Source organism: Sphaerodactylus townsendi, linkage group LG16 (genome assembly GCF_021028975.2).
Source record: "Sphaerodactylus townsendi isolate TG3544 linkage group LG16, MPM_Stown_v2.3, whole genome shotgun sequence".
Classification (NCBI taxonomy): Eukaryota; Metazoa; Chordata; class Lepidosauria; order Squamata; family Sphaerodactylidae; genus Sphaerodactylus; species Sphaerodactylus townsendi.
Window position 1 is genome coordinate 9,169,165 of NC_059440.1, and position 12,516 is coordinate 9,181,680.

At 44.9% G+C, this 12,516-nt stretch overlaps 1 protein-coding gene across 1 annotated transcript in view; it reads right to left on the minus strand.

Annotated features, from left to right (window-relative positions):
* Positions 1-468: 468 nt before the first annotated feature.
* CPD (carboxypeptidase D) overlaps positions 469-12,516 on the minus strand; it is a 41,699-nt gene continuing 29,651 nt past the window's right edge. The window contains exons 13-21 of the mRNA XM_048518687.1: positions 12,321-12,516; positions 11,094-11,229; positions 10,644-10,793; positions 9,842-9,937; positions 9,695-9,759; positions 9,449-9,580; positions 8,234-8,419; positions 3,840-3,939; positions 469-3,533 (exon numbers count right to left, since the gene is read on the minus strand). Of these exons, the coding sequence (XP_048374644.1) occupies positions 3,307-3,533; positions 3,840-3,939; positions 8,234-8,419; positions 9,449-9,580; positions 9,695-9,759; positions 9,842-9,937; positions 10,644-10,793; positions 11,094-11,229; positions 12,321-12,516 (1,288 nt within the window). The 3' untranslated portion in view covers positions 469-3,306. The remainder of the gene's footprint in view (positions 3,534-3,839; positions 3,940-8,233; positions 8,420-9,448; positions 9,581-9,694; positions 9,760-9,841; positions 9,938-10,643; positions 10,794-11,093; positions 11,230-12,320) is intronic.

Below are 12,516 nucleotides of genomic sequence, written 5' to 3' on the forward strand. Positions count from 1 at the left end.
TTCATTTTAGATGTTGTAAGGAGCCCTTTTTATTGCTGGCATCCCCAAAATGGGGGTATTTATTGCAAAATTAGCCAAAAGAAGGGGGGGTAAGACTTTAAATGCAGTATGATAAATAAAGCATATTCTAGGAAACCCAGATTAAGTTAGATAGGGAGAGGAGGAAATAGGGGGAACTTGCTTACTCAATAAAAAAGACTTTTAAAATGTTTCAACAACTACTTCAGGGCAGATTCTTCTGTTAGCCTTCCTGTTATCTTGGTAGAGAGTGACAATCTAGATTCTAGAATATGCCTATAACCAGCAGGAATAGGCTAGGTGTAGCTCTACCTGAAAGGGATATGCCCCTTTAAGGGCCAACAAAAAGAAGGAAACCAGAAGACTTCGGGAGCGCCAGGTCTACAACTTCTATTCCACCTTTAAAGAATGTTACAATCAGTGATGCAAACATGACACGGGAAGAAGAGCCATCATAAAATAGTTTTATACAGATGATTAGATCCCAACGTACACACAAAACAATACACACACGCAGATGAGACTGTCAGTGTGGGAAAAGATACAAAATTGTCATCAGCTACACCAACTGGGTGTCATTCTCCATTCAAGCGCCTCACTGCAAAATCTGTTTTCAAAAGGCACGCTGTGTGTGGATCGAAGGTCAGTGACATAAAAGCAGCTGCAGGCTCCACTTTGGTGCCAAGAGTGGCGGACACTGAGGTGGAAAGGCAACAGACACAAAGAGCTTGGGCAGGTGTCCTTTCATCAGACTAAAAACTGTGCATCAATCGCTGCCAGAAGGGGGTTGCCAAGTCCCCATCAGCAAGGAAAAAATTACTTCAGAGTTGCAGTACTAGCTAATGTTGAACAGGCTCCGTAAGCAAATCAAAGGACCAGTGTGATGTTCAGCCACCACTTATTGCTTGATAGAGAAGGTTGTGGGGAAACCGTGATATGCATTAGAAAAACCCTCCCGCAAAGCCTGAAATGTGGCAGGAAGAATCGACGTTTGGAAATGATAATCTACAATTTTAAAAGAAAGCTTACATGGCTCCAGATACAAAAAAAACCCACACCCTGAAGATCAATTAAGGCAGAATATGACTAGGATCCTGTCACAGAAACCCACAACAGGCTTCTTTGTGTGAATAAATGGGTCAAACCTCCAGCTATTATTAACAGGCTCAGGCACTTGGTTTCCTGCCTCATTTCCATTACCTAAAATCTCCTAATTATCATTTTTAATCCTGTCCTTCCAGGGTTAATGTTCATAAAATTATCTCCCCTTATTTCAGCCACAAAATCACCTTGCAAGGTAGGTTAGGATGAAAAACATCAACTAGCCCAATGTTCATGTGATGCACTTCATGGCTGAGCAGGGAGTTATGAAACTAGATGGTGCTAGTCTAATCTAATATGGTAGCCGTCACACTGCACAGAATCTATGGAGACAGAGCGTAGACTTTAAAATGCAGAAAACTGGCCCCACACTATGATTCGATAATTTAAAATTTGAAGTAATAGAAGATTAAAATTATATTGTTTAAACATGTGCTTTGACCATTACACGTCTGTAGACAGAACAAATTTTAGCCATCTAGCCATCTGCTGGAAATCAAGGCCAAAGTTCGGATGTTACTATGAGTTCATAGTAACTTAACCTTTCTCACATTTCAGAAGGGAGGCTAAAGGTATTCTTTTAAAGAACCCCTGAACCGAGAAACAAAGCTGCCAAGCACATCAGAGAAGCACACTGTTGGCAAGCTGGGAATCATCTTGTTAGATAGTTTAGTTTTAGGCTTGGGACACCAAAGAGAATCTCCGTAGGCAGACTTTGAGAGTTTCAGATCACCTGAGGTGGAGGTAAAAGATATTAGTCACCACATGCCAATGAACGGACACTTGCTTATTTTGCGTAGAGTTCAGTCTCCTTTGCAAGCGCTTATGGAAGATAGGGAGGCAATATACACTATGGGGAAAGAGTCTGTTATCTAATCATAAACCAACATGCGAGCCTTCTGTCCTTGCCAGGAAGCATTTGAGAAGTTATCTCCATTCCCGCTACATGGGAGTCAGTTTTCATTCTTTAGCAGATTACCTTAATTGCTTACCAAGGCTAACAATTCCTTCAACTGATTTCTGATTTTTCCCTCAACAAAACAAGATGTTAAAAATGTGGAATTTTTTTTAAAATGACACAGCTGGACAGCTTATCCTTCTAAGACAGATTTTGTGGTTCAACAGCTTCTCTCTTTTCCCACTACAAACAAAAAGGGCTTTGAGGAAAAGTCTAGACTGACACGTACCTCAGAACCTGTGGCACAAGAACCACGGGCTCTAGTCTAAAATAGGACCACTGCAGATGGACAGCAACAGAAACCACTCCATGTTCAGCAGAATTGCTGAGATCTGTAGTAACAACTTTGGCCTGGAGACAAGATGATGGGGAAGATTTATTTTCGTAAAAGTGGCCCTATGCACTGTCAAAGTAGTATCTAGGTTAATACGTTTATTTGGAGGCCATTTTAAGAAGAATTTCCAGACTAGAGGTGCACAGAGGTGGACTCCAAAAAAGGAGCCGCAAAAAATTCCATCTGGGAGATCTGGCTTCTGGTAATGGTATGAGCTAATATTAGGCAGTATGGAAGTTATCCTGTTAGGTACAGAAAAGTATCTTTTGCTATTCTACATTCTCACATGGAAAACTGTAGATATTTCAAAATCAGTAGTTGTGCAAAAGAATTCAAGTGAAAACAAACGTACTGGCTTTTATTTTGCACAAGGCTGCAGCCTCAGAGACTCTCACATTTGGATAAAACAATCCTGTCCCGTAATCTTTGTGGCCAGTGACCTGCCAGCTGTTTGCGCTCTGAAGTCCTTTATCAGAAGATGTTTTATTCTCCCAAGATGGGAGCAAGACTGCTGTATTTGAACAAAGGCAGAAGTGAAGGAAGTTCTGAAGCCACCATTGTGCTGCTTTAACAGCTCAGAGAAAGAATCGCGGTCACAACAACATATTTCCCTTGAGTGAGTATTCTCAGACTCACAGGCAAAATGCTACCAAGCGGCTCTGTTTCCCAGGAGTGGACTGCAAGCAACCAGGCTACCAATACCAGTTCTGAGAGAGTCCCTGTTCAGATTCTCACTGGAAAAGCAGCCAGTGGCACAGCAGGGCCTCCATGTGCATAAATAGGAATGAGAGTGATCCACAAAGGTTCTGGATTGTGTGAACCAGGTCAGCCGCTTCAGAAATTCTCAGTGTTGCAGTATCTGTCCCTGCAGGGAGCCCCCCTGCCAGCAGATGGGTCAGTGTTTGCTGGAGTACAGTGTTTCCTCCTCAGTATCTGTTTCATCCTGGAATTCGTGGCTCAGAAGGGACTTTTTTGATCCTGTGGACATCATACGGATCTCATCCTCGTAGTCATCGTGGTGCTGGCGGAGGCGGTGGAAGCCATCCTTGTGCCGGTTGGACTTGATGGAACAGACGCACCAGATGATGCAGGCGGTGAGGATCAGAGCCGACATGGTGGCACCTAAACAAAACATGCATGCTCGTCAAGTCCTTTGCTAATACAGGGCATTCCCCCTTTCATATTCCCCTCCCCGCCTCCTCCCCATCCTCTACCAATTGCATTTTTATCCATTCCTTTCTCCACTGACATAACATTTTATAGGCCTACAGAACATGAAGTCCAAGGCATACCAGGTGAGAGAGTAATATGGAAAACTTAGGAAGAGAGGATGGCTCAAGACCTTATGGACCAGCATAGTGAAGTGGTCTAGGTGCCCGGCTTTTAAGATGGTATTCAGACTGTAAGAGAAACACGGTGGCTCCTTACCTGCTACTGTGACCACCAACTCCCTTGGAAAACCAAAAATCTTGTTGTCCATATCAAACTGGATGTGCACAAAAGTTGCCATGTCATGGTGAACTAAGACCTGAGAATAAACAGTACAATGCTTAACAATACTTTAGATGCACATCAACATCAAGTTGGGGATGGGGAGGAGCTACACTGGCAGAAACACAGGCTTAAGCAGCAAAGATTTAATTGGAGAGGGAACTAGCTTTTAAATGATGGGATAAATCAAGTTAAGGAGTGAAGAGAGGAGGGGGGAGAGAAATCTGCAATAAAAAAGGACTGCGGCGTAGGCCAATCATCAGACTTGAACGCCTCTTGCTGGGGTCGCCATAAGTTAGCTGCAACTTGACAGGACTTTACACACACACACAGAAGTATACACCTTTCCTCCCAGATATCCCAGAAATGCAGCTGCACATAGGTCGAAGCTTCCCTATTAACCCTGCTCAACCCAGCAACTAGCATTCAGAGGAATGCTACCACTGAATATGGAGGTTCCATTTAGCCCCCATGGCCAACAGCCATTCATGGACATCCTTCCTGAATGAGCCACTTTGGCCTACGCAAAATAGGTGGGAATAGAAATACTTTAAATAAATAACATTTGTTTAATCCCTTTAAACCCAGAAGGATGGGCTCTAGATCATAAGAGCTTCTTATGTGCCATCAGGTCACAGCTGACTTATGGTGACTCTGCAGGGGTGGCCAACCTATGGTGCTCCACATGTTCATGACCCATCAACCCCTGCTAGCATGGCCAATTGGCCACCCCGCTAGTGTTTTTTGACTCAAGAGAGTCAAAACTGTCCAGGATGCTTGGAGGTTATTTAAAAACACAGTAATAAAAGCTCAGCTGGAATGTGTTCCACAGGTTAGAAAAGGCAGCACCCAGTCCAAAAGAAAGCCACCATGGTTAACAAGAGAGGTTGAGGAAATTATCAGAAAAAAGAAAATGTCTTTTCGAAAATGGAAGTCCAGTTTGGCTGATGAAGAATATGAGAGGGAACACAAATGGTGGCAAAAGAGAAGCAAGTTAGCTGTAAGGGAGGCAAAAAAGGATTATGAGGAACGCATGGCTGCGAACATCAAGACCAGCAACAAACAGTTCTTCAAGTACATCAAAAGCAGGAAGCCAGCAAGGGAAGCGGTAGGCCCGTTAGATGACAAAGGAACAAAGGGTGTGCTAAAAGATGGCAGGGAGATTGCAGAGAAGCTGAATGAATTCTTTGCATCTGTCTTCACCCAAGAGGAGGTGAGGAACACTCCTGCACCTGAACCAAGCTTCTTAGGAGGCGAATCCAAGGAACTAGCGAAGATAGTGGTAGACAAGGAAGAAGTTCTGGCAGCCATTGATAAACTAAATGTTACCAAATCCCCTGGCCCAGATTGCATTCACCCAAGAGTTCTTAAAGAGCTCAAGCATGAAATTGCTGATCTTCTCACTTTAATATGCAACTTATCCCTGAAATCTGCCTCCATCCCTGAAGACTGGAAGATGGCCAATGTCACACCAATCTTTAAGAAAGGATCTAGGGGGGACCCGGGAAATTACAGGCCAGTCAGTTTGACATCTGTTCCTGGTAAATTAGTAGAATCTATCATTAAAGATAAAATTATAAAACATGTAGAAAAGCAAGACCTGCTGAGAAAGAGTCAGCATGGCTTTGCAGAGGCAAATCCTGTCTTACAAACTTACTAGAGTTCTTTGAGGGTGTAAACAGGCATGTGGACAGGGGTGAACCGGTGGACATTGTCTACTTGGATTTCCAAAAGGCTTTTGACAAAGTTCCTCACCAGAGACTGTTGAGAAAACTCAGCAATGAAGGAATAAGAGGGGAAGTCCTCCTATGGATTAAAAACTGGTTGAGAAACAGGAAACAAAGAGTGGGTGTAAATGGGAAGTTCTCACAATGGAGAGATGTGGGGAGTGGTGTCCCCCAAGGATCCGTTTTGGGACCAGTGCTCTTTAACCTATTCATAAATGACCTGGAAGTAGGGGTGGGTAGCGTGGTGGCCAAGTTTGCAGATGACACCAAATTATGTAGGGTGGTGAGAACCACAAAGGATTGCGAAGAGCTCCAAGAGGACCTTGATAAATTAGGTGAGTGGGCTCAGAAATGGCAAATGCAGTTCAACGTAGCAAAATGTAAAGTGATGCACATAGGGGCAAAAAATCCAAACTTCACATACACGCTACAGGGGTCAGTGCTATCAGTCACAGACCAGGAAAGGGATTTAGGCGTCTTAGTTGATAGTTCCATGGGAATGTCAACTCAATGCATGGCAGCTGTGAAAAAGGCAAACTCTATGTTGGGGATCATTAGAAAAGGAATTGATAATAAAACTGCAAAGATTGTCATGCCCTTATATAAAGCAGTGGTGCGACCGCACTTGGAGTACTGTGTCCAGTTCTGGTCGCCGCATCTCAAAAAGGATATTGAGGAGATAGAAAAAGTGCAGAGAAGGGCAACAAGGATGATTGAGGGGCTGGAGCACCTTCCCTATGAGGAGAGGCTGCAGCGTTTGGGACTCTTTTAGTTTGGAGAGGAGGCTGACTGAGGGGGGATATGATTGAAGTCTATAAAATTATGCATGGGGTAGAAAATGTTGACAGAGAGAAATTTTTCTCCTCTTTCTCACAATCTAGAACCAGGGCATTCATTGAAAATGCTGGGAAGAATTGGGACTAATAAAAGGAAACACTTCTTCACGCAACGTGTGATTGGGGTTTTGAATATGCTGCCACAGGAGGTGGTGATGGCCACTAACCTGGATAGCTTTAAAAGGGGCTTGGACAGATTTATGGAGGAGAAGTCGATTTATGGCTACCAATCTTGATCCTGTTTGATCTGAGATTGCAAATGCCTTAACAGACCAGGTGATCGGGAGCAACAGCCGCAGAAGGCCATTGCGTTCACATCCTACATGTGAGCTCCCAAAGGCACCTGGTGGGCCACTGCGAGTAGCAGAGCTGGACTAGATGGACTTTGGTCTGATCCAGCTGGCATGTTCTTATGTTTTCAAGGCAAGAGACACTCAGAGATGGTTGAGCCCATTCCTTGCCTCTACATCATGATCCTGCTGTTCCAAGGAGGTCTCCCATCCAAATACTTACCAGGGTTGATCCCACTTAGCTTGATCCAAGTAGATCAAGCTAGCTTGGAGCTATCCAGGTCAGCGCCTGAGCTTACACGTCATTAAATGTTCTTCTTCAAAAGGTACCATAATTTAAAATATGTTGGAAAAAACAGTTCTCCAGCAAGCAGATACTTATGGGCCACATAAATTTGAAATGAGAAAGGTCCATTCAATCCCAAACGAAAAAGCCATCTTGGTTACAACCACCAGAACTTGAAACCTAAGAAATGTTTCCTACTGCTTTAGCAAATTATCCACTGATAAATCTGAAGAACGTGAACATGACAAAAAAAAAGATGTTATGTGTTCATACAAAACACACCGCTGTCACATGGCCTGAATGGTAAAGGTCAGGGGAACCAAGCAGCCAACCCTGAATATGGCAGAGAGTAGAAATGCTATCGTCCTAAGAATACTTAAGAAGAGTTGAAGAAGAAGAGTTGGATTTATATCTTAATTATATCCCAACTTTCTCTCCTATAGGAGACTCAAAGGGGCTAAAAAACTCCTTTCCCTTCCCCCTCACAACAAATACCTTGTGAGATAGGTGGGGCTGAGAGAGCTCCGAAGAACTGTGACTAGCCCAAGGTCACCCAGCTGGCATGTGGTGGAGTGAACAGGCTAATCTAGTTCCCCAGATAAGCCTCCACAGCTCAGGCAGCAGAGTGGGGAATCAAACCAGGTTCTCCACATTAGAGTACACCTGGTCTTAACCACTACGCCACTGCTGCTCTTTCAGTACTGGTTGGGCCTCCCCTTTGGCAGAAGCATTTCAGACAAGAATCCCTTCTCTGCCCCAGGCTGTTTATGACCCAGTGATGGTGGCTAGACAGCATGTCCTCTGTTCCCCCTTGCAACTGCATGCCTTGACTCCCATCATTTCCTGCAACCTGTTCAGTCAGTTCAGCTCCTCACAAAGCTTTGCATATCCTAGACAATGAACTAACCCTCTTGCAATTTTGTAAATTTCAAGCTCCTTCACCGCCAACAGTGCAGAGCTCCCCTTACACCAATACCAGCTTCAGTTCCTACCACCCATCGGGCTAGTCAGCTGGTTTCCATCACAAAGCCCCAGGCTCTCAATTCTGTCTTTTGTGGAAAGCCATCAGTTTTTTTTTAAAGGGATCATGGCATCACTGGTTCTGTTGCTTTTCTGTCTTTGTCTCTACACCCTGAGCCACAGCAGCTCAAACGTTACTTCTGCCAGGACTGGAGGAGGCTGCAGAACATACCTGAATATGCTGCTGCTGATAGCCATCGGCTTTGGCATGAAGGTTATGATAGCCAGGAGCCAGCAACACATGGAAATAGCCGCCTTCCTTTGTGGAGACTTTCACCCTTTCGTTCAGCACAATTTCTGCTTTAGAAACTGGCCTCCCATGCCTGTCATGGACCAACCCATAGATTCCCTTGTGAACCTGTAATAAAAAAAGACAGTCAGGAATAACATCCATACCAACAGCACCTTCTCTGAATAAGGCACACCACAGAGAAAGACATGCAAAAGGGAGAGTGGTCCCTGATGCTACAGTTAGTGAGATTTCTTAACTACCCTCCCCTAAGGGGAGCAGCAGTGGCGTAGTGGTTAAGAGCAGATGTGTTCCAATCTGGAGGAACCGGTTTTGATTCCCTGCTCTGCCACCTGAGCTATGGAGGCTTCTGCACTCCAACACACGCCAACTGAGTGACCTTGGGCTAGTCACAGGTCTTCGGAGCTCTCTCAGCCCCACCTACCTCACAGGGTGTTTGTTGTAAGCGGGGAAGAGGAAGGAGTTTTTAAGCCCCTTTGAGTCTCCTATGGAAGAGAAAGGGGGATATACACCCAACTCTTCCACCTCTTCTTCCAATTCTGGACTTGTTACAAATTGCTTTGTGAACGTTGTCATTCCACTAAACTAGATTCCTAAAGTGGGTGGTACTGGGGGGCAGCGAGGAATTTTGGAGTGGTGGGGAGGAAGCAGAAAATTGGGGGGGGGGGAGTAGAGGGGTGGTGCAAGGATTCCTAGGCCAGCTACTAAGAAAAAGGTCTTGTATTTCCATACTGGTGCTGGTGAGTAGCAGCAGAACTTTCCTCACTGTGTTGCCGGGGGGGGGGGGGGGGAGGGGGGGGGGCAAGGCAAAGAGCCCTGTGGCTGCTGCTTCACAAGGCAATATTTTTTTAAAAGCAAAATCAGCCTGAAAAGTTTGGGAGGCACTGCACTAAACCTAGGAGGTATGATAAGCTGCAAGAAAGCAGTTGACCCCAGGGAATCCAGCCAATTATGGAGGAAAGCAGGAATTTGAATTGGATTGTTCCCCATCCCGAAATCCAAGCTCATCCATCGCTTCTCATGGGCTGGGCCCAAGAACCAATAGAATCAAATCCCACTTGACTTCTGCTCCGTTTTGAGCTATTCCAAACTACAGTCTTCATACTTTCAACACAGTTGCGTCTCCCCACAACTCACCTCAACAAGCATGGCAAGGAGAGCTTTCTTGTTCTCTGCCCACAAAGCAGGGAGCTGTCCTGCACCTGGGAAGTTGCAGCAGCCAGTGTACACGGTGATCTCCGGGCAGTGCCCATACGTAACACTGAAATCCTGAAAAACCAAGCAGGAAAGAAAGAAATATTTTTTTAAAAAAAGAATTAACTGGAAAAAGTCCAACTGCAGCATTACGCACAAGATGCAAAAAGAAAAATTACTCTGAAATACCTTCATGCTGCCCAAATGACTGTGCCACTCTGCCCCAAGCATCACGCCTCCTGGGATGTTCTCGTCTGCAAAGACAGGGAGGAATCAGCACTCCTCCATAAGCAGCTAGCCCGTCCCGAAATGGTTGATTATAATGGAGGAACATACCTGACTTGTTTGGACAGCTGGACTGCCCAAGGTACATGGTGGGATGGTTGTTTGCATACATAGATGCCAAATGTTTCAGCGTCTCTTTGTTCTCGACTGAAGGGGGGGGGGGAGAAAAAGAAAGTCAGTAAGGATGTTAAAGAAAAGTAGAGTCACGGAAGTGTAAGTTTTAGCTTGCTTGGGCAGACAGCAAGCATCTGCACTATGTAACAAGTAGTCTCCCTCTCCAGGATCGGGTTTGTCCGCACTGTAAAAACCAAGCGGAGACTCTTGCTCACATACTTGACTGTCTGAGATATGTGGGCATTAGAAATTTCTCTCCCAGGCTGGCCCTAGACAAATCTGAGAGACTGACAGTTCTGTTGTGGAGCTTCTGTTAAACAATACAGATGTCGTGCTCTTGGAAAAGGTAGCAAAATGTCTTTTGCAAGTGACAGAACTTTCTAAGTAAAGTATACTGCTAGATACAGTCTTTCTGTCTGCGTTTTGAATGTACACTTGATTTGTACTTCATAAATGTCTGATAACGTTCTAGAGCAAGGGTCTGCAACCTGTGGCTCTCCAGATGTTCATGGTCTACAAATCCCATCAGCCCCTGGCAGGGGCTGATGGGAATTGTAGTCCATGAACATCTAGAGAGCCACAGGTTGCAGACTCCTGCTCCAGAGCCTATTTTAAATGCCTAATAAAGGTTGTTGTTGTTGTTAACAAGAAGTCAGTTTGCTTTGACTTACCAAGTAGGAAGGCAAGTCAGTTTAAACCGCCCATTTGCAAATGAGCTTGCGGAAGACACAAGCCATACCTGTCTGAACTGGCTTGTCGTAGGGGTAAGTGACAAGCAGTGACCCTCCATCCAAAGCAACAGAGAGGCTGAAATCTTGCTTCAGTATGAGGTTCTCGATGATGGCCTTGGTTTCTGGTTCACGCACACCAGACTGCTGGGAGGAATTATCTGACAAAAGAACAGATATTGAGGTTCATAAGAGTCAAATCCATTCAGGCTTGCCACAGGGAGAAGCTGGTTAGCAACAACAAATTCCACACACACCCTCATGTTAATTCTACAGGGCTGCTGCCATGGCATTCAACCATCTCACAGACAAGCCACAACAAGGCACAGCAAGTAGTTAGAAATTAACGGAGGTACTCTCCTGCACACAAAAGCAATTAGCAAGGCAGGATATCATGGGTGGCTCCCTGCATCAAGGGCCTCCCTTCTTTGGGATGGAGGGAAGGATGTGGTGTGCTTTACTTGTGAAATCGGTGTCCAGATCTTTGCCGTGCGCGTTGGTATGCCCTATCTTTGAACTGCAATCTCTCTCCTGAGCAATCTCACGCCCATCTGGGTTCAGGGATGGCACTATCACAATCCTTGTCTTGTCAATCAGCTGGAAAACATACACAGAGCTAATAAGACAAAGAGTATCTTGCCAACAATACAGATGCCTACCCTCCTCTGTCACTGCACCACAGATGAATACAGGAGGCAGAGACACCTAATATTTCCTCACCACAGTATCAGGAGTCCAAGATCTGGAAATGAGACTAAAAAAAGTTCAGGCATTTTCACAAGGGGAGCGCTCGTCCTACTACTGACACTACTGATGCATTTGGTTACCACAGCTTAATTTGCCTAGAAAGGAGAACTACAGCATGAGTGGGATCCGGCTGACATTTTTTTCTTATGAGATGCTTAGATGCATCAGAATACAACCGTGCTTTATGCCTGGTGCTTTGCCTGAAGCCCTGCCACAAGTAGCAGAGACTGGCAGCTATTGCTCAGCATCTTTTGACCATATGTCCTTGTAAAGCCGCAGAAACACGGTCAATTTCAGACATTCCCAGTTTAAGCTGTACCCTAGACTGCACTAAGACTTCATGCTACAGAATCAGAGTTGGAAGAGACCCCAAGGGCCATCAAGTCCAACCCCCTGCAATGCAGGAACACACAATCAAAGCATTCCTGACAGATGGCCATCCAGCCTCTCTTTAAAAACCTCTTTAAAAAACTCCACCACACTCCGAGATAGTGCATTCCACTGTCAAACAGCCCTTACTGTCAGGAAGTTTTTCCTGATGTTTAAGTGGAATCTCTTTTCCTTCACCTTGAACCCATTACTCCTGGTCCTAGTCTCTGGAGAAGCAGAAAACAAGCTTGCTCCCTCACCAGCATGACATCCCTTCTGTTATCTAAACATGGCTATCATGTCACCTCTTAACCTTCTCTTCACCAAACTAAACTTCCCCATAGGAAGAGTGATCTTCAGCAGGTCGTTGGGCAAGGTGGCCCCTCTGCCTTTATACTTTTATTTGATTTAAACTTTGTAATTTATATACAAAATTTAACTGAAAATCATATCATGCTGAATAAGAATCATAACAATGAAGTTACATAATTACAGATACCATACATCCTGAAGTCCAGGCAAGTTTACTTACAGATATAATTCTAACTAGCGACCCTTCAATGCCCTCCTACCTTCGTGATGGCCGTGTTTTTTTTGTAGTTCATGCAGAGGAATTCAGCCAGTGCCAAGAGTAGTTCTGTGCCAACTGGAGCGTTGCCATGGATGCCGGCCACAAAACGGATCTTTGGCTCCTCTGGTTCAGATTGGTTGGGTTTGTTGGAGATTTCCAGGGACCAGATCTGACGAAATTCAACACTTTGGCCCAAA